Raw genomic sequence first — 27,212 nt, forward strand, 5'->3', positions numbered from 1 at the left:
CAGACGCCATGACCTGCTGGCCGGGCCTCCCACTGCAGCCGACCAGGAGCGGGAGGACCAAGGCTTTTGCTGATCCTGGTGTTTGGTCTGCATCGAGCCTAAATTTTATTTCTACATGCATTTGCATTTATACTGAATTTTGTGTTTCTTCAGATGGCAATCCCAGATGCCCTTGGCACTGTCTGGTCTTCTGGACTCGCTCCTTGAGGGGGCTGCGTGTGGGCCTGGGGGCGCGAGAGAAAAAGCAGCAGCTGGAGGAGGCCCTGCCTGGCCCCACTGATTACCTGGACGAGTCGCTGCATTCCAGATGCCAGGTTCCCTGCCATCCGGTCGGACCCAGAGCCCTGCCTTCTCCCCCTCCCCCTCACTCACGGAGCGTCCCCCACAAAAACAAAGGCCCTGCTTGAGGCACTGTCACCTCGAATCATTCAGACACAGCGCAGCCGGCGAGCAGGAGACACACGATGAATAAGTAAAGCAACAAGTAATGTGGCAGATGGCTGAAGGCAGAGCAGGTGAGGAGAACAGCGGGGCTGCTTTACATACTGTGGTCAGGGCGGTCTCTCTAAAGAGGCAACGTCTCAGCCGGGTCCTGAGGGGATATCACTGTTGAACTGTGTCCCCCCAAAATGCATATGTTGAAGCCCTAGCCCTGAGCACCTCAGAATGTGACTGTATGTGGAGATGGACCTAAAGAGGTGATTGGGCAAAAATGAAGCCATTCAAGTGGGCCCTGATCCAATCTGACTAGGGGCTTTATGAGAAGTAAAGATTAGGACACAGACACAGAGGGACGACCACGTGAGGACACAGAGATGACGGCCTCTACACGCCGAGGAGAGAGGTCTCGGGAGAAACCAGCCCTGCTCACACCTGGATCTCAGACTTCCAGACTCCAGAAATGGAAGGAGATAGATCTCTGTTGTTTGAGCCACCTGGACTTAGCAGCCTTAGTAAACTAACACAGGGTCTTCGGGAGGAGAACCCCTTTCATTACCTCTCCTGCCCCCTCTTCCAGGAGCTCACATCTTCCACGTGATTTTTGAGAGGTTCCAAGCAATCCATGCACTAATCAGAACCCGAGCTGCACCGATAAACCAATGGAGATCACGTGCCCCCCGATGTGAGGCACCGACAGGACACAGCATCACTGCAGGGTTTTGTTGTTTTTTTTCCCTGCCAGAAGCGCAGAAGCTGAATCTTTTCCTGAAGAAACATCAGACCCAAACTAGAATGCACCCTTCAGAAAAATGTCAAGGTTGTGGAAGACCAGCAGAGGCTGAGAATCTGGTACAGATGGAAAGAAACTAAGGAGACCTGACAACCACGTACATCTCGTGACCTGGACTGCATCCCACTCAGAAGGAAAATGGCTACAAAGAACACGATGGCTAACTTGGGAGAGATCTGTAGGAGCATTGCATATTAAATAATAGTATCACTCAACTGTGAACCGTCCTCCGATGGAGGACCGTCCTGTGGGTTGTGGAAGAGCACGTCCTTAGCAAATACACGATGAAGTATTTAGGGGTAAAAGGGCAGAGGGATCTGCATTTTATTCTCAAACCATTCAGCATGTGTGCGTGTGTGGGGGTGGGGGTGGGGGGTGTGTATACAAAGGAGAGAGAAAGAGATAAAGATTAAAGATTAAGCAAATGTGGCAAAGTGTTACAAGCAGTGCAAAATGTTACAATTGGTATATCCGGCGCACACCCAGTTCTTTGTGCTATTCTTGCAACAATTCAGGAAGTCTGAAATGATTAGAAACAAAAAACCCGAGCTGATAAAAATTCAGCCAGAAACAAAGCCCCCGGATGGGTAGCAATACCCCACAGCCCCACAGGAAGGGGAGTTAAGGCGCCGTCAGGACAGGGCTTCCTAGCTACCAGGTGTGGCTCATGAGTTCCCGGGTAGCAGAGGTACCAGGGCTGGGGCATCACAGGCTCCTCGGGTCCTAAGACTCTCCTAGCTGGGGAGCCTGACCCCGCAGTGCTGATCTGAAAGGGACGGGGACGGTGTCTGTCTGTCCTTGGGGAGACCCAGTGCCCCGCCCTGGCGGCACACACGTGAACATGCAGCACGTGGTTCCTGGGGCTCCACTTCCCACCGCGGCCCCACCTCTCTCCCCACGTCTTTGCGCTGCAACATCTGATACGTGAAGGTAGTTCAAGGACACCAGGGAAACCAGAGGAAACTTTCCAAATTCTGATGTTCATCAGACTATTAAATTTTTTTTTTTCAGTTTCCGAGTGACTTCAGAGTGTTATTTGGGGAAGAGCGTGGTTGCAGTTTCTGCCCACAACACAATTCTTCAAAGATGTGGGCTTCAACGATGGGGAGCACCTGCGTCAAAACACAGCCTTCCGCTCTCTGGCCACGGGAAAGGGGTCTCGGGCGGGAGAGTCTGCAGCCCGGGGCGGTGGCCAACAGGAAAGCCACACCCGGGCGGAATGCCGGAGCCCAGCATGAGCCAAGACAGGCCGGTGGTGGGCCAGCTGGGCGTCTGGGCGGCCCAGGAGGGCTGGGGGCTGGCGTGGCGGTGGGCCAGCTGGGCATCCTGGCGGCCCAGGAGGGCTGGGGGCTGGCGTGGCGGTGGGCCAGCTGGGCGTCTGGGCGGCCCAGGAGGGCTAGGGGCTGGCGTGGCGGTGGGCCAGCTGTGCGTCTGGGCGGCCCAGGAGGGCTGGGGGCTGGCGTGGCGGTGGGCCAGCTGGGCATCTGGGCGGCCCAGGAGGGCTGGGGGCTGGCGTGGAGGTGGGCCAGCTGGGCGTCTGGGCGGCCCAGGAGGGCTGGGGGCTGGCGTTCTTTCACCGCGTGCTCTGGGCACTTAGAGAGGGCCCGGTGACCTTGGCCACCCCACCCCCAGAGGACCGGCTGCCCTCGGGAGGGAGAACACTCCAGGGAAAGAGCACAGGAGGCCCGGGCAACCCTTTAATCAGGATTAGGGGTCCTCAGAGGTGGAATCCCGGTCACCCAGGCCTACCCAGCACCCGCCTTCGAGGGCATCCCAGGATGGGGGCTCGCGGTGCTGGGAGGTGGCCTCTTTGCTGCCCCTTATATAGAGACATGCCCCACCAGCCTCCACCTAAAGAGACTGGCTCCCCCTTTAGACCCAGAGGTGGGGGCCTCCTCACACATGAACCTCACACTTTGGAAGACAAACATCGCTCCGGCAGCTCCGTCTGAGAGTTTTCTCCATCGTCCTCATTACCCACGTCTCAGTTCAGTGTTCACCGAGCCTGGTCCCTTCCGGGGGTGGCTGGGCTAGTGCCAAGGGTCCACCAACCCGCTTCATCTGATTACTAGATTTTCCCAATCCCGCTGACTTTTTCAAAGCCGAATCCTTCGCTCCTCGTGGGCCCCGAGGTCAGCAAATGGCCAGAGAAGGTCCCTGACCTGCCCCCACGGCCGCCTCTCCCTCCCTGTAACCAGGGATCCAGAGCTACGTCTGCCGAATGGACTCCCAGCCAGTTTGGGCCCACTGAGCCCTTGCAGAAACCCTTGTTCTGTCATCCAGCACCACCCACCCTCCAGTATTATGCCCCTGAAGGCAGGGGCAAAGCACTCTTCCTGGAGGCACACAGACCAGGGGTACCATCTGGGTAGGTGACCTCCTGCCCCTCGGCCTCCTCACTTGCACGGGGTGGAGATGGGACCTGCCTGGTGGGGCTGCCTCAGCTCAGCTGAGACAGGGCACCCGCAGGCCCCCTGGAGCCCCCTGATCAGAGCTGAACCCACTACCTGGGGACCAGAGGGCCTCACGGTCCCTCAGTTCACAGCCCGGCATGGCCATCCCCAGGTACAAACCAGCCCTCCTGCCTTCCTCCAGCCTGTCCACAGGGCACGTCCTGATTCCTGCAAGGATCCAGGGAGCTGCTGTCACAGTCGCTAGCATTAAACGTGCCTCCAGGTCCCCAAAATGGCTGCGGCGGGAGCTGGGGCCACACGGAAGGCCTGGTCTCACCACTTCCTCAGTAGGGACCCCCTGGGGACCCAAGGGCTCCTCTCGTATGACCCTTTCGTTCAACAGCCTTCCCTCCCCAAACTACTTTTTTTTTTTTAATTCTTGATTAATTCAAGAGCCTTTAATTCATAGAACTGCAAAAATGATATAAAGTACAACAAACCCCCGCTGTCCCTACCTGTGCTTGCCCCTCCAGGCTCTGCCTGACCCAGTACCCCTGCCCAGAGTCTGAGTCCTGTTCCCAGGGCAGCGGCTTCTTTGTGGTCCAGAGGGGACCAGTCTGGAGACTGGGAACCTTGAGTAAAACTGAGCAGACCCAGAAAGGACCAGAGATGTCACTGGGGCCAGCAGAGGGAGGGAAGCCTCGCTTTCACGCGGTCCAGCAGTGGTGCTGTGGCGGCACCCCCTCCCCACAGCCCCCCTTCGGCATCCCAGGCAGTAAGATGTGTCCAGGACTCTCCCTCCCCATCATGCCCTCAGCAGCCTCGCCCGCAGGTGGCACCAGGCTCAGGGAGAGGCCTGGCCCCCGCCCGTCACCCCGTCACCCCCAGGAGGCTGCCGGGTCTCTGCTCCGGGTCACTCACCAGCTTCTGGAAGAGGTCGCCCACGCGCTGCTGGCGGCTCCACTGCTGCAGGCGGGGGAGGAGCCCGTCGTAGAACTCCTTGTGGATCTCATAGAGCTCAGGCACTTTGAAGAAGATGGTCTCGATCTGCTGGCTCGTCAGCACCGGCTGAGAGGTGGTGGCAGCAGCCTTCAAAGGTTTCATGGGCTGGAAGAGGGCACAGGTGACTGGCGGGGCAGCACAGGTGTCAGGGCTCGCCACTTGTCAAGTACATTGTGGTCACGTGACACACGTGCTTTTATTTTTTAAATTCCATTAACAATAAAAATTTAAAGCCAGCTTGGTTTGGTACCCGAGTCTTTCACTGGCATCCACTGCCCCTTGGGGAGGCCCAACCTCCACAGAGGTGGCATGTCCTGCCTGCCCACAGGTGTGTCGAGGATCCTGGGAGGGTGGGCTGCTCCCAGGCTGACCTGGGACATGGGACGCGTGAGCAGAGCTCTCCAGGGCCCATCCTGCCCGCTCAGCCCCTGCACCCTCCTCACCAGCAGCAGCGCCTCCAGGTGGCTCAGGTAAGTCTCCTCGCTAGCCAGGATTCCAGACAGGACCCATTTCCTCATCTCTGAGCCCTTTTCCAAGTCCAGCTCACTCTGCAGGAGAAACGGACAAAAGTCAGACCTGGGGGAGGGTGCTCGAGGCGGCCCCTCTCAGAGAGGAAGCCAGCTTGTCGACCTGAGGACAAGCTTCCCGAGAAGGTTCCAGGTGGGATTAAATGAGGAAGGCATGGGGGTCCCGGCACGTCAGCTCGACTGTGGTCGCTGCAAATTCTGGATGGTCATCCAGCTAAGCCAAAGGCCACCCGTGGTCTTGACACCAGGAAACGGGCAGTTTGGAGCTGAGCAGGGCGGGCAAGGCCTCTCTCCACACCTTCTACCCGTGACCGAGGACTGGCTGTCCTGGAAGAGGCTGAGCCCAGGGGGCGTCGGGCTCCCCACACGGCCACCCCGACTCCTTCCGCAGTTCCCCTCTCCTCTCCCGGTCCCTGCCTCGCCGGCCTCTGTGCCACTGCCACCAGACCCTTGGACCGATCAGGCCCGGGCAGCACCGCCTCCCTCCCAGCCACCGTGGTGGGGCTGGGGGCTGTGGCCACCTGCCCAAGGGAAACCCCATCCCCTGGGTTCAGGGCCTCTGTCCCTTGAACCTGCTCTTCTGAGCCTGCTTTCCAGACTCTGGACCCGCATACATGTGGGCTACGGCAAGGTCCCCCCTTCCTTACTACTAAACGCCCCTACTGTATGTTGGGTGATGCTCTGCTGCCTTTGCCTCAGAAGCACAGAGCTGACGTGTCCTTGGATGCAGGGGGGAGGGTCCAAGATGGCTGGAAGACCACGTTCCATCCCTAGTTGTGATGGTGCTACGGGGGCAATGTGTCCCTGGTGCCCGAGAATGTGACTGTGTTCAGAGAAAGGGTCCTTAGAGAAGTAATCAAGTTAAAATGAGGTCACTAGGGTGGGCCCTAGTCCAAAATGACTGGTATCCTTCTAAGAAGAGACTAGGCGATCAAAAGGTACAAACTTCCAGTTAGAAAATAAATAAGCCCTGGGGATGCAATGAACAGCACGGTGACTACAGTTAATGATACTGTATCGTATACGTGAAAGTTGCTGAAAGAATAGATCTTAAGAGTTCTCATCACAAGAAAAAAAATTTGTAATCGTGTGGTGATGGATGCTGACTTACGGTTAGCGATCATTTTACAATATATATATATATCAAGTCGTTATGTTGTACACCTACAACGGATATGTTATATGTCAATGCCTCAATATAAACAAGAACAAGAGAAGGAGATTAGGACACAGACACACAGAGTGGGAAGACACAGGGAGAAGATGGGCATCTCTAGGCCAAGGAGAGAGGCCCCGGGAAAAACCAACCCTGCCGACTTCCAGCCCCCAGAACTGGGATAAATCAACCTCTGTTGTTTAAGCCACATGGTCTGTGGCACTTTATTACAGATGCCCAGGAAACTCATACAGATGATGATTCCAAAGGCAATGAAACTGCTGTTTTCATCGACTTCCTGGCCACACCCCTCACTTGCTCCTGGACCACCAACAAGGCAATCTGGTGTCAGGTTGGCCGTGCCCATGGCCTGTGCTCCACCAGGCTGAGGCTGCCCTCCCTCTGCCCGGCCTGTGCTGACCGGCCTCACTGTAGTCTGAGGGAGGCGCCAGATGTCTGGGGCCCTGTGTCCAGAGGAGGGGACGTAACAGCCCTGTGCTTTCCGCCATTGGTTTCCCAGCCTGTGGGTGAACGGGAGGCAGCTGCGTGTGCACACATCGGGGACAGCCAGCAGAGTTTTGGCTAAGCGCCACTCCGGGGAAAGGACACCCACATCCCACACCAGACCCCACGTCCAGACCACGCTGGGCAGCGGCTCCAAGGGTGGGAGCCTCTGGGGCACAGTGCCCGGGACACACAGGCGCTCCACGGAGACTCACAGAATAAACCAACCAATGAGAGGATCCAGAACCGCCGGCTGGGCCCTGGCTTGGCCGCATCTTTACAAAGCTCCAAGGGCCCCTCCAGGGAACCCCTGTCCGTGAGACAAGCGGGTCCTGGGGTCTAGGACCATCCACGCAGGCTGCTCTGGGCCCCCAGTGCCACCACTATCAGCACAGATGTGCAGGGTGAAGGGATCCCATCATCTCCTCTCACCTCAGATCACAGAGGCCACGTCGCGAGCGGAGGCGCCTCGGGGAAGCAAGCTCCCAGCGGACACTGCGCGGACCCTGCACGTGCCTCCCAGCGGGTCCAGGGTGAAGGCTCGTGCGCCCGGGAACAGCCCCACTACTGTGAGCACAGCCAGTGGGGCTGCTCCCACCGCCGCGGCCTGGAGAGCCGGGCGGAAAAGGCACGTAGGCAGGGCAGCGCCCCGTCCAGCTCTCCGTTCCAGAGGGCGCAGCCAGCTCAAGGGAACGTCTGGGCGGGGGCGAGGGCACCTCTCCTCAGACTACAACCTTCTCCTGAGCCTCAAACGGGCCAGTGGCAGCAGACAGGGACGGCTCGGCTCGGCCTGGACACTGGCCCACCCCACCCGGAGGAGAGAGGGTGGAGGGGAAGTGCAGAAGAGAGAGCAAAGGCCAGGGCGGGGACCAGCGATGTTTACAACCCCACCTCGGCACGTGCCAGCGCGGGGAAGGGCGCGTGAATGCACCCTGTCCAGACGGGAGACCGCGGGAGGAGGCTGGAGGAAAAGGGCGAGTGGAAGAAGGAAGGAAGGAGGCCTCCTCTCACTGCTGCCCGGGAGGGGAGAGGGCAAGGCAACACAACCCTGAGGCTAAAAGAACAAATAAAAAATAAAAAATGAACTGGGTGTGGCAAAACAAGGTAGGGAAGCTGAGGGAGGGACCCGGGGAACAGAACTGCCACCAGCCAGCCAGCTGCCAGGCCCACCTCCACCCGGGGCCTGGGGTGATTGAGGCGCAGAACCTGGGCCGTGAGGGCTGGCTGCTCCCGGCTGGGATGTGGTGGTCAGCACAGCTGCAGAACAAAGGACACCACCTCCCCACAGGATAGCAGCCGGGGGTGATGCCCAGACCCTCATCTTTGTCCTGACACTCGCTGGCTGGCACTGCATAGCCATGGGTCCAGGGGAAACACAGGCAAGACTGGCAGGCACCTCTGAGAACGACCAGGGACGGAGAATGTCACTGACGCTCAGCGCTGGGACAGCCTCGGTCACCAGGATCCACCCTACATGGCCACCAGCATCCTTTCCACAGTGCCCCAGGCGAGGGGGGGGCCTGGCCTCTGCTGACCCCTTACCCACCCCTGGGGACGGGTATGCACGGAGCTGACCTGCACCCCAGGAGGCCACCGAGGCCCCAAGTTGCCATGGAGTCCCCAGGAAGGTCCTCCTGACAGCTCACCGCTCAAAGGGCCCAAGCTCGGCAGCCGGGGATGAGCCCCGCCCAGGAAGGTAGGGACGGAGAGGGATGAGCGGGAACCCCTCCCCTGGCTGAGGGGATGAGGCAGCTTTGACCTCAAGACCACCATACTTTCTGTGGGTGCTAGAAAGTGACAGCTGCATCGTCTTCAAACCCATAATCAAAGATGAAAGAAGGAAGTCTCACTGCAGAGCTGACGGGGGACCCGGAAAGTCAGGGCTGTGCCTGTCTCCAGGGGAGTGAAGGGTGCCCACCCTGGGGCTCCAAGCACCTAACCACGGGGCTTCTGGAACAAAACAGTGCAGCCCTCCTCTGATCGAGTCCCCATCTCACTCAGGTGCTTCCTGACACCTCTCTGAGCCAGGTGGCCTGCTGGGGACTGGAGCCCCCAGGCCTGGCAAGCAGGTGCAGTCTCTAGCCTCGTGTGTAATGTGAGAAACGCCTGTGGGCTCTGCGAGGCAGGAGGGGGTGAGCAACTGGATCTGGACAGGCTCCACAGCAGGCAAGCCCCTCGACTGGGGGCTAAAAGGGGGGGGCAGAACCCCAAGTCAGTGTGGCAGGGGTCTGAGGGCAGGAGCCCAGGGAGAGGTAGGTGGGCATCCAGCCGCACAGGGCCTGGGGCGCAGGGAGGGCAGAGCAGCCTCCTCAAGGGGCCTGAAGTAGAGCGAGGTGGTGCGGGGGGAAGACAACCCTCAGGGACCACAGACGGACAGGGAAGACTGTCCAAGTTCAGGGCTCAGCCGTAAGGATGCTTGTCTGTACCAACTGACACCCACAACACAGGAAGAAAGGGGATGCATCAAAAAAAGGCAAGGCAGGGCTTCTCTGGTGGCGCAGTGGTTGAGAGTCCGCCTGCCGATGCAGGGGACACGGGTTCGTGCCCCGGTCCGGGAAGATCCCACATGCCTCGGAGCAGCTGGGCCCGTGAGCCATGGCCGCTGAGCCTGCGTGTTCGGAGCCTGTGCTCCGCAACGGGAGAGGCCACAGCGGTGAGAGGCCCGCGTACCGCAAAAAAAAAAAAAAAGGCAAGGCAGTTGAGGGAAAGACTGTCAGCTGAGGGGCTGGAAAGGCTTCAGATCTGGTAGCTGTATGGTCTCAAGCAAGTCACTTTGCCTCTCTGAACCTCAGTCCCCTCGTCTGTAAAATGGTGAAACTGGCTGTTTGGTAAGAAGCTGCACGAGGGAGGTATGCATTACACATGGGCTCCCCTCCCACTCCCGTTTCAGGACGAGAAGCCTGCCCAGCACGGTGGTCTTCAGAAATCACAAAAGCTAAAGAAAGAAGTAGTTTTGCAGCTAAGGCGCCAGCCCAGCGGAGAGGCCACTGCAGTGAAAAGATATGCTTCCAGCCACATGGAAAAGCAGAGTCCTCTCACTCGCTCTCTCTTTTTTTTTTTTGCTGCGCTATGTGGCATGCAGGATCTTAGTTTCCCGACCGGGGATCAAACCCGTGCACCCTGCAGTGGAAGCACAGAGTCTTAACCACTGGACCACCAGGGAAGTCCCTCTCTCTCAGTTTTAAACTCAGAGTGGAGATTACCCAGAAACAAGCTAAGCAGAAGGGGGAAGGTGTGTGTCCTCAGGGACAGTGGGACCAGAAAGACAGAGGTGCCCCAAGGACAGCACCCTCTCAGACCAAAAGGAAAGACCCCGACAGGTCAAAGGGGTGCCTGGCGGGGCCCTAATGCACCTCAGAAGTGCCCGCTTGAGCCGTGGGACCGCTGAGAGCGTGAGGACACTGAGCCAGGCTGGGCTGGCTCACCAGCTCCGCCACCACCCCAGCCGTGTGTCCACGAGACAGGCACCTGCAGGATGCGCCGGCCTGCACTCGCCATGGACCTCGGGGCCTCAGTTCTCCATCTGTAGAGTGGAGGTGATGGCGGGACCATTAATGACAATGAGACCTCAGGAGAAAGACCCTGGAAAGTGGATGAGTCACGTCAGCATCTCCTCTGGCAAAAAGGGGCCAGTGCTCTGGGTGTGGACACCACCCTGCTCGGCACCCTGCTGGGGCCACCACCCCAGTTTCCGCTGCTTTAGACGGCAGCCGAGTTCTGGGCCTCAGCACGGTTGCCTGCCTCGTCCATGCCCCACCGACAGAGCCCCACGACCCCCCGGCTCATGCTCCCGGCAGGCGGTCCCCACGCACCAGATGGGGGAATAAGGGCTTTAGTGACTGACTTCCGACTGTTGGCTGTCCCATCACCCACTTGCTACTGCTGGCACCCGCCCTCCCACCCCGGGACTCACCACTTTGGTGGACTCCGGTGCATCCCGGCTGCCCCTGCCCTTGCTGCCGAGGTGGGGCGAGGAGGAGGGTGAGTCATCCATGTAGGGCAGCCCGTCCTGGTGCCGGCGCTGCTCCTCGGCCCGGTCCGTGGCACAGCCGTACCCCGGCGGCGTCCCGAATGGTGCATCTATGTTGCAGAGAAGCAGCCTGTGTTAGAGCCAGGAGAGGGGCTCCACGCCCCACCAGTCACCTACAGGCGTGGAACAGGGGCCTCAGGTAGGCTGACCTCACCTTCACAACTGACGGCACCCAAAGACGGCAGCGCGAGGAGGGAACGAAGCAGCAGCCCCCTGGTCAGGCGACAAGAGGCTGGGCTTTCGACAGCTGTGGGGCAGCGGGAGGGGGCCCTGAAAGGTGGACCCCAAACGCTAGTGTCTTGCCGTCAGGGACATTCTTTTCCCTTTGTGGGATCCGACCTGATCCTGCTGACCTAGGTGCAGGGCCAGGAAACAGGATGCAGGCCTCTCCCAGCCGAGTGTCCCTGTGAGCACAGAGAGTGGCTTATGCTACAGCAGGTTCCCTATTTGGGGGTACCTAGTTATAGAGCTAACACCTTCCTACAGGCACCTGACGGCAGTCAGCCCCATCCCAGGCCAAACCACAAAGCCCACACGTGCTTCCAAGCCCTTGGCCCTTTGGTAGCTCTGTTCCCAGAACTGTTCTAATTCAGGGGAGCCCCTCACTGGGACATCAACTCACAATGGCCCAGCCTGTTCCAAATCTCACATGAGGGCCACTTCTCGACCCCTTCCAAAGGGCACCCGGGATTTCCAAGAGGTCATCCCAACTGGGTTAAGTCACGTCACCATGACTCACCTGCAAGCAGCCCAGGCCAGGTGGGCACAGGGCCCAGCACAGGGCCACTCTCGGGCTTCCAGAGCCTGAAATGTGACTGTTCTCACTTCCTTCCGTGTGGGCAGCCTGGAGGAGCTCATGGCAGGCTAAGACCGGCCACCGAGCTGCGGGCGCCCACACGGCCAAAGTCCCAGCTCCCTCCCACGCCTCTGCCTCACCCCATTCCTCCACCTCCAGTCCCAGCTGGTCACATGCCTTCTAACAGGTGTCCTTAGCCCTGGCTACAGGGCAGCGTCACCTGGGGAGCTTTGAAAACAGACCGAGTCAGATGCCCGGGGTGGCCTGGGCCCTGGTGGCTGTAAAGGATTCCCATCGGACCCCAGCAGACAGCCAGGGCAGAGATCCTGCACTACCCCCACCCGGCCTGGCACTGTGCTGGTTGCCATGCCGATCCGCCCGTGTCCCTGGTGTCTGCACTCAGGTGCCAGCCGCAAAGGCCAGGCTGGGTTCTGCCTGTGTGTGTGTCCACAGGAGGGTCCCAGCAGAGGCTAGTTCTGGGGTGAGTGTAGCAGGAGGACCCCAAGAGCTGCACAGAGGCACCCTGGTACCTCTTAATCCCATGGACCCTTAATCCACGGACCATCATAGGGGCTTTAGTTACCAAGATTGTTGTGTTATCACCCACAGACCCCCTGGACTTTGGGTTTTGTATTGTCCTTGCTGGATAGTCCGAGGCCATGGTCAAGTTCTGCCTCCTCCTCCTGAGAATTTGCAAAGGCACTTAACTAGCTTTCACTCAGGATCCCCAAGGACAGCTGGGGAGGGGTCAACTGTATTAAAAACCACAAAACCCTGTTAATGCAGAATCCTAATTCTATACCCCACCCTCCAAAACAGGTCTGACTCCAGCTTCCACTTCCTTCTGGGAATCACAGGTTTGTTTGCTTGTTTAAATAAAATAAACACGAGGCCTTCTTTTCCTAAATTACAGCAACCCCTACTCGAAACGTGCCAACCACGGGAGCTGCTTCTGACAGCAGCTGGGCACGGGCGGAAGGCTTCAGTTGCCAAGGCCTCACTCCCCGCGAACCTGAATGGTCCCCCTGGGCCACGGGGCTCTCTGCTCTGGCCCTGCAACCTGGGACTCACCCTCCAGGTGGGGCAGGTGGGCAGCTCTAAGCCGTGGTAGGAATGTCTCAGAAGCGAGAGGCTCTGGTCTTGTCCAGGGGGCTGCACACCTGAGATGGTGCGGTTCACTTAAGCCGTCCATGTCTCAGTTTTGCTGACTTAAAATTGGGCCCGTGAACTCGACAATGGATAGAGGACCCCTCAGCTCTAAAACATCACTGTCACTCTTTAGGGCGGCCGGCCACGCCCTCCCCACCTCCTTCAACAGGTCCCATCCTCTGCCCCCAACTCCTCCTCTGCGCCCGGCTTTTCCATTAGCTCAGAATTACCAGCATCCACATATCCTAAGAACCTTTGAACTGTTTTTAAAAAAATAACAATCTTGGGCTTCCCTGGTGGCACAGTGGTTGAGAGTCCGCCTGCCGATGCAGGGGACACGGGATTGTGCCCCGGTCCGAGAAGATCCCACATGCCGCGGAGCGGCTGGGCCCGTGAGCCATGGCTGCTGAGCCTGCGCTCCGCAATGGGAGAGGCCACGACAGTGAGAGGCCCGTGTACCGCAAAAAAATAAATAAATAAAATAAAATAAAAAATAAATAAATAAAATAAAAAATAACAATCTTAAAAAGTCAACATATTCTTTATCGCCTGGAAGAACACTGAGCACGCCACCTGATTTCCAGGCCCGTGACTGCGCTGAGCTCATGACCAAGGTCAAATCAACACTGAGTCTCCAGTAAGAACTTCAGGGCCAGGCTCAGGGCCCCAAGGCTCACCCCAAGAACTGCAAGAATTCATGTTTGTGAAACCACGTGCTGGTCCCACGATATCCCGGCTACAACCTGGTGCGAAACCAAGTCATCCCCCCCACCCCGTGAGGGTCTGCTGGCCCGTGTCCAGGGGGACCATAGGCTCCGACGTGGATGCTTCACCCCCACCAGGTGAGACTGAGGGGCCAGGTTTGCAGCCAGATGCCATGGCGTAGTGAAGAGGCTCCCTGGCAACTAAAAACCCAGCCATCTTCCCTCTGCACACACCTCCCCAAACCAACGTCTGAGGAACTGATGCTTTTAAGCCTGAGTTCTGGGTGGCTGGCCACCCCTCCTGCATCCCACCTGAGGGCTCAGTCTACTGTCCAGCTCATCTGGACTCAGCACCCCTCATTTCACTGACCCCCCAAGACTGCTCCGATGCAAGTGCGATGGGCGGGAAGAAAGCCCTCAGTTGCCTCTTCCCGCTTCTAACCAGCACACAGGGACCTGCCTTCCCCTCACCCTGTGGGAGGGTCTTCATACCTGAGGTCCCCACACCACAGGGGTCCCCCTCCTCTTGAGCACAAGGTGCATTCTTTGGGGATTTGGAAAGCCACTGTCTCCCCAGAACCAGAGCAAAGTGAAAGAGAGGCCTTGCTCTCCCCTCCTCTGCCAGCAACACCCAGCGGGAAAACCTCTCTGGGCCTGGCCACCTGGTGACACGGTGGCGCTGAGGCCAGGCACTTCCTGCAAAGCTCTACCCAAGGCTGAAGCCAAACACAGGAAAGAAGCGGGCATGGGCCTGGGATCCCATGGCTTCTAGAGACTCAGTGAGATGAAGGAGGCTCAACCCAACTCAGAGCCAGAGGGGAAGGGGGAAAGGGAGGGGGGGGAGGGAGGAGGGAGGGGGAGGGAGGGAGGGGGAGGGGAGGGAGGGGAGGGGAGGGAGGGGAGGGGAGGGAAGGGGAGGGGAGGGAGGGGAGGGGAGGGAGGGGAGGGAGGGGAGGGGAGGGAGGGGGAGGGGAGGGAGGGGAGGGGGCAGCGAGGCTGAGTCACAGCTCCCGGCTTAGTGTGGAAAAAGGTTTGCACAGTGAAATCTGAAACCTCCTCTCCAGGCAAGTTGGCTCAGCAGCCTCCAGCCAAGCACTCTGCAAATCTAAAATCCATCCTCCAATGCAAGGAAAAAAGGCAGCCTCCACCCCGCCTCCAAAAAAGCAGAAGGAAAAGGGTCAGTTCGGCCGGGGGTGGGGGTCCCAGTCGGTGCCCAGGTCCCATCCCCTTCTTACACCTCAAGGACGACACTGGTTTAAAAAAATCCTTCAAAAAATTAAACATAGAATTCCTATATGATCTAGCAATCCCACTTCTGGGTATGTACTCAAAGGAATTGAAAGCAGGGACACGAACAGATATTTGCACACCCCAGTTCACAGCAGCACTATTCACAAGAGCCATCGATGGGTGACAGATAAACAAAATGGGGTCTATCCATATATCCATACAATGGAATAGCACTCGTCCTTAGAAAGGAAGGACATTCCAATATCTGCTTGCAACGTGGATGAACCCTGAGGATGCCATGTTAAGTGAAATGCGCCGGTCACAGAAAGACAAATTTACTCTATGACTGCACTTATATGAGGTCCCTAAACAGTCAAATTCATAGACACAGAACGTGGAATGGTGGTTACCAGGGGCTGGGGGTAGAAGAGAATGGAGTTACTTTTTAATGGGGACAGAGTTTGGTTCAGGAAGATGAAAAGAGTCCTGGAGACGGATGGTGGGGATGGCTGCACAACAACGTGAGTGTACTTAATGCCACTGAACGGCACACTTATAATGATTAAAGTGGTCCACTTTATGTTACATACATGACACGTTCCTAAGCCCCTCCCGCCAGTGGGAATGGTGAGGTGCCAGTACCGGGGGAGCAAAGGAGGGCAGCTTCCCTTAATCTCTAGCAGCCCCTCGGCAATCACACCTAAAATAAGCACAAAATAAGCATAGAACTGAAACTTCCAAGGGCGTGCTCCCTGAGAGAGGTCTGGGTGATGGCCATAGGCTCCGGGACACCCTCCCACCTGTACTGTTGAGCAATAAAGACGATAGGGAAGCCTGGGCTTTCTCTGTAAATGCAGCCTCAAGGGCAGCCCCTGCCACCACGCTACCCACCCGTCAACCTGGCAGAGCCGCACGCCACTCCGGGTCCGAGCCACCCTTCTCCTCTGAGTTCACACACCCCTTCCCGGGCCTCTTCCCTGTCCACCTGCATTCTCCCCAGCCAGGATGGATGAGATCCCTGCCAGCCGGGCTCCTGAGGTCAGAGGAGGACCTGGCCCATCGCAGATCCGTGCCTGCAGCCCCCCGACGCTGTCCTCCCTGCCCTGGCAGAGCCACGCCACACCAGCCCGGAAAGCGCCACCTGCCCCCGGACCAGCCTCAGTCCCTCAGCCCCGCACAGGGCCCCCAGGAGCCTCGACACGCCCCTCCTCATTTCTGCTTTTGCACCTCAGGGAGCAAGACCCCCTCCGAGGCCTCTGCCGGGCCCTGCGGGACCCCCGCTGCAGGACTCCCATGAAACGTGTGCCCGGACCTCTGGCTGCTCACCTCCTGGGGGCAGCCGAGCAGGGGGGCCCTCCCGGACCGGAGGTGCCTGGAGGGTCCCCAGTTCCCACCTCGGCTACCTTGCTGCTGCGAGATCCCAGCCCCGTCCCACCCCTCAGGTCAACGTGCCCTCCCCACCCCATGAGTCTGGAGCAGGCCCTCAGGAGGAGCAAAGGTTACAGCTGTCAGCCCTCCCTGCCCAAAACAGACAAGGGACGAAGGAGAGAGGCCTGGGGAGCAGGGAGTGGCTCGCTGATAAATACACATGGGGTCAAGAGGACACAACAGGCGACTTCCCTGTCGCTCCAGCGCTTAAGACTCCGTGCTTCCACTGCAGGGGGCACGGGTTCGATCTGGGAACTAAGATCCTACAAGCTGCGTGGCGCGGCCAAAGAAAAAAATAGAAGACAGAACAGGAAAAGGGGCACCGGGAACTCGGGCGGGGCGACAGGAAGACCCTGGCAGCGGGTGGTCTCCATCCCCGTTGACACTGCCAGCAGAGGGCTGGGCTGTATTTATTTACAGAGTTAAAAGCAGATCAAATACTGGCTTCCTTCCTGCGTCTCGGTCAGCTGCAGCGTGAGGCAGCCCTGGAGCCCTCACCACATCGCATGGTGTCTGCAGAAGCCCCCTTCCCGGCTCCTGCCCTCCTCTCCCGGTCCCACACCCCTTCCCGGTCCCAGGGCAGCAGCACAGTGGTGCTGGTGGTGCAGTGTTGGGTACTTTCACAGATAGCAGCTCACATCCTTGCGGGGGTCCTGCCAGGTAGGCATCGCCCCTCTGGGAGAGGCTCAGAAAACTGGGCGGGGAGGGAGGTCCAGGTCTCACCAAAGGGCCCACAGGCTCCACGAGACACAGCTGACTCTGGACCCCACACTCATCCTGAGTTTTGAGCCTTCCTCCTCCTGCTGCCCTGTGTGCTGAGAGCAGATTCCATCTGTGGGATGGGCCACTGGTCCTGGGGCTCCGTGTCCAAGGCTGGCTCACTGATTTGTAGCAGAACTTGGGTACAGTCAGAGGATGTCTGTGGTGCTACAGGGAAGTAAGTTCCCCAAACAGTGAAAAACCCTCAAATCTTTGATGTAGCAAGTGCGTATTTTTGCCAAATACCTGCTGACCTTTGCCCGGCACAGCCTCTGGGCCAGGCACAGGGCTGGCCACCCACCCACATCATCTTGAATCCCCCCCCCATCCCCTTAGCGGGCAGGAACTTCCAGATGCCCATTTTTCAGACAGGAAAACTGAGTCTCCGAGAGAAAAACTACACCCAGGTCCGCCGTGTGACCTGCCCAGTTCGGTCACCTTCCAAACACATTTCAAAGCGAAGACATTTTTAAAAAGCCGAACTGATAACCGTATGACTCAGCAATTACCCTCCTGAGGTATGTAACTCAAAGAGATGAAAACAGGCATTCAAACCAAAACTTGTACCAGAATGTTCAAAGAGCACTCTCGTTTGCAATATTTCAAAACAGTCAAAAGGTAAAACAATGCAACTATCCCTCAACTGACGAATGGATCGGGAGGGATAAATCAGAAGCCTAAGGGTGAACACACACACCACTATATGTAAGACAGATAACTGACAAGGACCTACTGTATAACACAGGGAACTCTACTCGATATTCTGTGCTAATCTATAGGAGAAAATAATTTAAAAAGGAATATATGCACATGTATAACTGAATCATTTTGCTATACACCCGAAGCTAACACAACATTGTAAGTCAACTATACTCCAATAAAATAAAACAAAAAAAACTGATGAATGGATAAGCACATCGATATACCAAAGTGGTCTATCCATACAAGGGAATATTACTCAGCCTTAGAAAGGAAGGAAGTATTTACACAGGCTACAGCATGGATGAATCTCCCAAACATTATGCCAAGAAGGCAGCCCCCAGAGACCCCCACTTACTGCCTGATCCCATTTATATGAAATGGCCAGAAGAGGCACATCCAGAGAGACAGAAGGCAGGTACCTAACGAGTACGGGGCTTCCTTTTGGGATGGTGAAAAGGTTTGGGGGGACTTCCCTGCTGGTCCAGTGGGTAAGACTCTGCACTCCCAATGCAGGGGGCCCAGGTTTGATCCCTGGTTGGGGAACTAGATCCTGCACGCCGCAACTAAGACCTGGCGCAGCCAAAAAATAAATAAATAAATATTTTTTAAAAAAAGAAAATGTTTGCGAACTCGATAGAGGCAGTGGTCGCACAACATTGTGAATAAACTAAGTGCCAGTGAGTGGTTCACTTGAAAATGTTTAGTTTTCTGTTGTATAATTTCATCTCAACAATATAAAACAGAACAAAACGGACCTGATTTTCTCTCTTAAACAGGGACCTCAGAACATAATCCAGCCATTTCCTGAAGACCCGGAGCATCGTTCCGGACAGAGGTCAGTACGGCCTGGCACTGTAACCCCAGGCCACCCACGGGCAGTGAGAGGCTGCCGCGCTTTCTGAGATATCTGGGTGGTTCTTCTGTTTTCTCCTCCACCGTCAGGCTGGCAGCTGTCCCTTCCTGCAACTACACCACGTGGGTCAAAATCCTTTCCATCGAGACATCCCCCATCCAGTCAGCCGCTGCATCCTGGCGAGAGCCTGCCGTCAGAGCCCGTGGTTCTGTGGGAGAAGGAGGGGCAGAGAGGGCACCCCAGGAACCAGGACCTCTCAGCCTTCATGCTGCCACCCCAACAATGACATCACCAGGCCAGTGTGGCAAGTCCCAGCTGCCCGGGCAGGGGGAGCTCACAATTCAGACTAGCGCGTGCCACACAGAAGGCCCTGAGGCTGGTTAAGTCCCCACAACAGGCCGGAAAATGCAGTCGGGAGGGGCCTGAGCTCCTCTCCAGGCAGCCCCAGGTGCCCAGGCTGAGCTCGTGGGGTGATGGGCCGACAGCTCCCACGGCCCCTCCCACCCAGGGTTTGGGCTCCAGCTGGGTGGAGCTTGAATTGCCTGAAGGTCAACTCTGCCCAGGACTTTCAGCACTAAAGCCCGAGTGCCCCCAGTGTGGGCAGACGAGGACCCGCCCCAATCAGCATCTAGAACATTAGCAAAGGACTCTCTTCTGTCTCCAAGGACCCACCTGAGCCTTTTGCTCCCAGATCCTCGGGAAGGGAAAGATCACTTATGCTCTGGGCCTGGGCCGGAGCCAGCTGGTGCTGGGAGGGGCGGGCGGAGGCTGCAGCACCAGCTGCGGGGAGCTGCAGCCCTCAGGCCAAGATGATGTGACTGTTACTCTGCACAGCCTGACTCTGTGACCACGGCGGCAGTCTGGCCTCAGACAATCAAACTAATGTATGTACTGAGCACCCAATACTCAACCAAGACGTAGGGCACCCCTGACTCATGCTGGGCACGGTGCCAGGCATGCAATGGCGGGCACCACAGACCCAGCCCCTGCCCCCAGGAGTCACGTGACACATGCGTCATGGCAAGGCCACCGATGAGGGGCAGCTGGACCCTCAGGCGGGCAACAGAGGCCGTTTCCCCGAGGAAGTGACCATGGAGTGAGGGGGCAGATGCTAGTTCCCCCAGAACGCGAGGCAGGAAGGACAGAAGAGGAGGCCGTGTGAGGATGGGGGCAGAGGCTGGAGTGATGGGGCCACAAGCCAAGGAGTCCGCGGGGCCACCAGAGCTGTCCACGGCCCGGCCCCAGCTTCACTTGGTAAAGGGAAGCTTACTTCACCAAGTAAGTTGGACTGACTTCTGCCTCCAGAACCGGAGAGCACACACGTTTGTTGCTTAAGCCAGTGTGTGATAATTTGTTATGGCAGCCGCAGGACACTGACACAGACATAGCCCATGGCCTGGAAGAGACGGCCGACCCGAGGGATCCAGAAGGGCTTTACGGAGGTGAGGCCCGTATGAGACAGAAGGACTGGGCCTTCAGCCAGCAGAGACGCTGGAGGGGGTCGGGGCCTCCAGGGTCCCGCATGCGGGAGGCTGGGAAGGTGACGTGCGGGAACTAGAGGAGAGGCGGCAGCAGTCCTCCTGGGGAAGCTGTGAGCTGCGGGCCGAGGACTCGGGCTTCATTTAGGAGGAATCAGGGGCCTCGAAGGTCTGCAGCAAGAGTGGGGCCCGGGGGCTGGCGACACTGGCAGGATGTCTGGGTGCGGCGCTGGAGGAGGGACCGGCCGCAGGCTTCTGTGACGGTCACTCCAGGTGAACCGGTAGAGGGCCCAGCTTCAGTGGGATCAGACAGCAAGACATGGACACACAACAGACAGGGCCAGACCGAGGGGCTTGGACGGAGGGGAGGAACAGACCTCAGGGAAGGAGGTGGGAGGAGCGCAGTGGTGAAGGCAGCAGGATGGCACCTGCAAGAGGGCAGCGCCAGGCACAGGACCGTGGTCTAGGAGTGGAGGGGAAGCCATCAGCATGGTCCCTCCTTGCTGGCCCAGGTGCCCGGCCAGGAGCCAGGTCACGGTCACTGCATGGCTATGCCCTCCTCCCCCAGCCCATTCCCACTCCAAAGAGGAAACACGGAGGGTAGGAAAGAAAAGATGGCAGGAGGGAAGAGCTCCCTACCTGGGGGACACCACACGGAGCCCAGCCCAGGGCCCAGCCACCGGCAGGAGGACCCACCTTCCCCACTTCCACCTCGGCACTGCCCCTCCTGCAGAAAGCCTGGGGAGGGTCCAGAAAGGAGGTACGTGTACACCGTGTTCACAGCAGCATCATTCGCAATGGCTGAAAGGTGGGGTCAACCCACGTGTCCACTGGCAGAGGAATGGATGAGCCAAATGCGGTCCAGCGACATAATGGAACATCACTCAGTCTTAGAAAGGAAGGAAGTTCTGCTCTACGTGACGGGCGCGGATGAGCCTTGAGGACACTATGTAAGTGAAATAAGCCAGTCACAAAGGACAGATGCTATAGGGTCCACTGGTCTGGAGACATCGGTTTGCTCAGGCTGCCATAACAAGATCCCACAGACTGAGTGGCTTAAACAACAAAAACTTATTTTCTCCCAGTTCTGGGAGCTGAAGTGTGAGATGGGGCGCCAGCTGGGTTGGTTCTAGGGCGAGCTCTCTTCCTGGTGCGCAGATGGATGGGCTCTGGCTGAGTCCTCATCCGGCCCTGTCTGGTTGCATGTTCGTGGACACAGTGAGTGTAGCTACCGTTGGGGGTTAGGGCTTCAACAGATGAACTTCAGGGGGACATCAGTCCATGACAATCAGTCCACGACCTGTGAGGTACCCAGGTCAGGTAAATTCACAGAGCCACAAAGTGGAATGGTGGTGCCGGGGGGCTGGGGGAAGGGGGGTGGGGAGTGACTATTTAATAAGGACAGAATTTCTGTTTGGGAAGGTGAAAAAGTTCTGGAGATGGATGGTGGTGATGGCTGTACAACAACGTGAATGTACTTAACCCACTGAACTATACACTAAAAGATGGTTAAGGTGGTAAATTTTACGTCGTGTATATTTTAACACACACACACACACACACACACACACAAATGATCTGCCAGGTTTGGAGATTTAAGAAACAAACAAACAAACAAAAGAACGGCAGTGTTACGGGTTGCACTGTGTCCCCCAGATTCATACGCTTAAGTCCTAACCCCATTACATCAGAGTGTGACCTTCTCCGGAGACAGGGCCTTTACCAAGTTGAAATGAGGTCATTAAGGTTGGGCACAATCACAACATAATTGTGTCCTTGCAAAAAGGGGAAATTTGGAGACAGACTGGCACACAGAGAGAACGCCCCGTGAACAGGACGGCAGCTGTCTACAAACCAAGCAGGGCTCGGCACACCTCCACCCTCCCAGTGCACAGGGGGCTGCGGCCCTGGCCTTGAGATTCCGCATTTTGTTTCTAGGCCCTGACTCTGCACCTGTTCCACCCACCTCCCCACACAGAGAGGACCGGGCACTCTGGCCCTCTCCTCCTGCAGCACGAGCCCTGGGCTCACCCCCTCTTCCTCCCCTGTCCGCCAAGCGAGGCCTGGCCCTGCCTTTCCCACAGGCAGAGGCCCTGGCGCCCAGCCCCACGAGCAGCTCAGGGGGAGTGACCAGAGTACCCTTATCTCGGCCACCGGCCCGGAGGGCCCATTTATCTCTCCTTTCCACGCGGTTCAAAGGAAGCTGGTGCTGAAGTGGTGCATGCAGGCACCGACTCCACAACAGGAAGATGGCGTGGGTGCGGGTCCCTCAGCACCAGCCGCCCCACGTGGTCACTGTTGCTGCCCAGGGACACACCTCTGGCCCCAGGGCTCTCCTGTCCGGAGGGCTGCCTCAGAGGTGGCATTTGTGCTGTTGACTTGATTAACTGTTCTTAGAGCCCTCAGCAGACTGGACAAGGGGACATTCAGGGTGACTTGCCTGCAGCACCAGGGTCCAGGTGGGGCCGGCTGCTGGCAGCGCCAGGGGTAGACACCGTTTCTTACAGAGCTCAGCTTCCACCTCTGCCTCCGGGAGGGTCAGAGGTCCCGAACTCTGAGGCACCTGTGAGCAGGGGAGGGCAGAGGCCGAGAGGAGAGCCCACTCCCCACCTGCCGCCTGCTGTGGTGCCGTGTCTGCCCGGAGCCCCTTCGCTCATCAGGGCAGGAGGGACTCCCTCCCGGACCTGGGCAGAGCAGCCCCCAATGAGCCCAGAGCGGGAGTGTGGGGGGAGGTGGGGAGGAGCCTGGAGCCGAGTGCTCTCTGGTCCTCTTGGCACCACGATGCGGGAACAGTCTCGGAGACCTCACTGCAGAGCCGGCACTGGGGCAGCTGGCCCAGCTGCTGCGGGGAGGATGTGCCGGAGTGTGTCTGGAGTGGAACTGAGGTCAGCTCCCCCGAGACGTGTGTGAAGCAGTGAAAGCAGCAGTTTGGGGTTGTGCCTTGGCTGCCCCCTTCCACGTACACACAGGGGACTCTGGCCATGGGGGACCTGGACCAAAGGCATCACCGGAGCCCAGAGCAGCTCAGGTGGTGATTATTGGGGGGCTTCCTCTCTGTGCAGCTCCAGGATCACTCACTCGGTGGACCCCACCCTGCTTCTCTGACCCCACCGACGGCAGGCTGGCCAGGTGCAGGGCGTGGGCTCTGTCAAAGCAAAGATGGCCGGCCGGAGACCAGACTGCGGGGCCCCTGCTTGGGGTTCTCACACCCGGGGACTCGGAGGGTGTGGGCTGAGTGCCCTCCTGCCCAGTCTGTGCTGGAGGCTGATCAGGGCTTTGATTTGGGGGAAATCCCTGTGGGTCTGGAGGAGGCCAGGGTGACCCAGGGCTTGGCCCTCATTTTCAACCTCTGGCATCACCTGCTCCAGCAGATAAGGGGGTGGGGGAGAACCGTAGGCCTAAGGAGTCCACAGTGAGTGACTGCTGGCCCCCAGTCTTCCTGAGCTCCAGCTCCCCGCTCTGAGGGCAGCCATTACCCAAGGCTCATCTACCTTTCTGGCCTCTGCCATCAGGAAGCTTGGGGGCCAGTTGGCACAGTTCATGCACCCCAGGGACCTCAAACACTCTTTGGACCTTCATTTTTGTTTTCTTCCCATGGTCTTATTTCACAGTTTGATTTCTGAGAGCTGCCTCAGTCCTTCTGAAAACAGGCAAATAAAACCTACAAAAACACACGCTCCACCCAGCCTGGCAAGCTCCCTGGCCCACATCCTGCTCTCCTTCCTTGGGACTTGGAGGCCCTGGTGCAGTGGGAGCCCCTCCTCTGGGAGGGGCAGGGTGGGGCGTCTCCCGAGAAACCCTGCAAACCTCCTCCTTAGGCTCCATAAGTGATTCATTTCCTACAAGTGTCCCGCGCTGTTTTCCAGCACAATCTCTGTTCTATATGAATCAAGATTCTGGCTCACACTTTCTGCCATGACTGATGAGTTTTCCCTTTAGAAATATTCTTCCCACAGGGCCCACAGTCATTCTTCTATAAGAGTGAGTGTGAGTGGTGTGCGTGTGTGTTTTACCTCTGCTGTACGTGAAGGGAGCTAATACATTCTTTTTGTCTTACGGTGTGTCACCTGTGCTGATGGGTTCTTGGCAGAGCTGAAGGAAGAGTCTCCCAAGCTGCGTAACAAATTTCTAGGTCTACGGTGATGGCAAGAAACAGCCAGGTTATGAAACTGAGGAGAGGAAGGTGGTGGGGACTTCTCCCGGTTACTAGGGCCGGGGTCAGCAAACTATGGCTCAATCCAGCCCACGGCTCGCTTTCGTAAATACAGTTTTACTGGAACACAGCACGCTCATTGGTCTCTGCAAGACATACAGCTGCGTTCGTGCTGTGATGACGAGGTTGAGTAGTTGTGACAGATGCCACATGGCTTGCAAAGCTGAAAATGTTTACTAGCTGGCTCTTTGCAGAAACAAGGTAGCTGACCCCTGGTTTAGGATAAAAAGCAGAGGTGCAGAGGCCCCAGAATAATGGCTCTATGTAAAGACAGTCTCTTCTCAGCAGTTTTATCTTTTAAAATAGGTTTAATATGGAAATGCCAGCCCCCTCATTTCCACCTGAAAGGGGCCAGAAAAACTGGGTCATGAGATCTAGGTCTGGGTGGAACTGATGTTAAACTTGGCTTGGGGACCAGGCCCAGGATCGGCCGCCGGTGGTAATCTGGAGGCGGCTGTGTACATGCTTCCGTGACAGGGAGCTGCCTGCTGTGAACACAGCTTCACCTTGAGCTTGCAAAAGTCCCCTCAAAGCCAAAACCACGCCAACCCTGAGCTGCCCGAACACACTGAGTAGTTGCAAGAGTATAAAGCAGAGCCTTGAGGAAAGCAGGTGAAGATGTGGCTTTGGACGGCCTGCAGCCTTGGACTAAACGTGCCGCTTGCTGTCGGCATTCTCCACTCTGCACCGTGTGCCCGGTGGCAGGAGGCGCTGTCACTGCGCTCAGCCTCAGCAAGGCCCAGCCGTGTAGCTCCCCTGACCACAGAGGTGAGGAGGGAGCCGCCGGGGCGTGGTGCCCTGTGGTCCAGCCTCACGGAGAGAAAGGGGAATAGCCGGCGTTTGAGCTGCTGGGGGCCAGAACATCTTGACTGCAAGCATGGTTAAACACGGAAAAGCTGTCAGGGGACTGTGAGAAATTCCCATCTGGGGAGGGCTCTGGGGAGGATGAACCATATGCCTGGTGACCGGCATTGGCCTCACTGGCCCCCGGAAGAAAACCTTTCCCCCTCTCTGATTCAGCAGCTCTCTCCCCCCAGAACCCCCTGCCACAAATCGTTGGCTGATCAGATCCCAGCAGCACAGAGCCCCTGAGAACGTCCAAGGCCCTGAGTTACTGGAGGTTTCTTTTCTGGGATGGTTCTTGAACTGAAGAAATCTCCCGGGAGGCAGGACCATCTCACGAGGTCCTGGTGCCTGCTGTGCTGAGCCTCTGTCAGGCCAGCCCCAGGGTGGCCTTGTCAGCCCTGGAGTGGTTATGGGCATGGGCGTGGGGGTGGGGGTCCCAGCAGGTTCCACTGAGAGGAACCCAGACTCTGGTCATCAATGGTAACAAATGTCCCACTCTGGTGGGGGGAGGGGGCGTTGATATGGTGGCAGCTGTGCCTGAGTGGGGGCAGGGGGCATATGGGAAATCTCTGGACCTTCCTTTCAAAGTGCAGTGAACCTAAAACTGCTCTAAAAGAAATAAAGTTTTGGGCTTCCCTGGTGGCGCAGTGGTTGAGAATCTGCCTGCCAATGCAGGGGACACGGGTTCGAGCCTTGGTCTGGGAGGATCCCACATGCCGCGGAGCAACTGGGCCCGTGAGCCACAACTACTGAGCCTGCGCGTCTGGAGCCTGTGCTCCGCAACAAGAGAGGCCGCGATAGTGAGAGGCCCGCGCACCGCGATGAAGAGTGGCCCCCACTTGCCGCAACTAGAGAAAGCCCTCGCACAGAAACGAAGACCCAACACAGCCATAAATAAATAAATACAATTTAAAAAAAGAAAAAAAAGAAAGTTTTTAAAAAAGCAAACAACAGCTACAAAGAAGTCACTGCAGGACGTCCCTCAAGTCCTGAGATTCCTACCCCGTCCTCCTGCCCCCATCTGCCTTTCAGAGCCCCGGACAGCTATTTCATGTGATTTGTCCACACATTTTAGCTGGGGCGAGTGGGAAGGCTGGTGCGCTTTCTCCACCTCCCCTGGAACTGGGAGTTCACACTTCTGCCTTTGACTCTCCTCCTTTGTGTGTGGAGGTACTCCCTGGATTGAGCTCCCGGGAGCTCTCCTGCAGCCCCTCCTGAAACCCCTGAGCCTGGCCCAGCTGACACTTGCACTGCAGATTCAGGCCAGCCCTCGGGGGAGCCCCGTGTCCCTAACAACCAGGATGGTGTCCAGCTTGTGATGCTGGGAGCCCCTCTCTGCCTCCCTGGTTTCCTCGGCCGCATGCCCTGGTTGGGCCCATCCCTGCCCTGCTGCAGGACCCTCTGTGGATTTCCGAGGCCTGACTCAGAGGTCCTCACAGGGTGGCCACAGCTGCATGTTAAAGTTCCTGCCCACATTTCCAGGGGGAGAAAGGCTTCAGGCCACCTGTGCATGGAGACCTTTGCCAGTATGGGGATTCCTGGGGCCGAGGGATGCCAGAAGTTGTCCTACGAGCCAGCCCTGCCTTCCCAGCAGCCTCACGGCCAGCTGTCACCCACCCCTGCAGTTGTCCCGGACGCATAGCGGTCCTCTGTGGCATGTGCCCCCCGTGGTATGGGGTTCCTGCTTCTCTGTGGTGGGGGCCATGGGTGGAGCAGAGAACACAGTGTCCGGGACCATCTGGAGGGGCAGAGGGTGTCAGGTGGTGATCGTTCCTCTCTGTATCTGTTTTCCCATCGTCAGATGGGAGTGATTTGAGGAATCTGTAGGGCTATGCCGGCATTTGCAGCAAGGTCTGTAACAGCCTGGCACGTGGTAGGTGCCTTGGGCAGGAGGGGCTTTGCATCCGACACGATTTCCCTAGAGGGCCGGGCAGTGCACTTGGAGGGAGGCTGAGCTGGCTGTGCTCTCCCCGCCACCGCCCGCTGCCGTAAAGAGCAGGCCTGGAATCCAGTAGGAACGCGCCATGCGTTCTTGCCCGGATACTCTAGCCACCTGCCCCATCTGGCCGGGCCCGTGCAGCACGTGGGCCCTTGAGCTATGCCCCCACCCATGCCCATTCCCACATTTTTGCCCCGTTTTCAGGAGGATGGGACACCAGGCTAGAACGGCAGGTGGGGGAGGGAAGTCCCAGAAGAGTAAGTCATTGGGGT

At 57.8% G+C, this 27,212-nt stretch overlaps 1 protein-coding gene across 2 annotated transcripts in view; it reads right to left on the reverse strand.

The window, feature by feature from the left end:
• The window catches only part of BCR (BCR activator of RhoGEF and GTPase), a 99,526-nt gene that overhangs the window by 38,746 nt on the left and 33,568 nt on the right, over nucleotides 1–27,212 (reverse strand). For both annotated transcript variants that reach the window (XM_030836201.2, XM_030836202.2), the window contains exons 2-4: nucleotides 10,727–10,893; nucleotides 5,070–5,174; nucleotides 4,546–4,731 (exon numbers count right to left, since the gene is read on the reverse strand). In XM_030836201.2, coding sequence (XP_030692061.1) covers nucleotides 4,546–4,731; nucleotides 5,070–5,174; nucleotides 10,727–10,893 — 458 coding nt within the window. The remainder of the gene's footprint in view (nucleotides 1–4,545; nucleotides 4,732–5,069; nucleotides 5,175–10,726; nucleotides 10,894–27,212) is intronic.

This window comes from Globicephala melas, chromosome 13 (assembly GCF_963455315.2).
Source record: "Globicephala melas chromosome 13, mGloMel1.2, whole genome shotgun sequence".
NCBI classification, from domain to species: Eukaryota; Metazoa; Chordata; class Mammalia; order Artiodactyla; family Delphinidae; genus Globicephala; species Globicephala melas.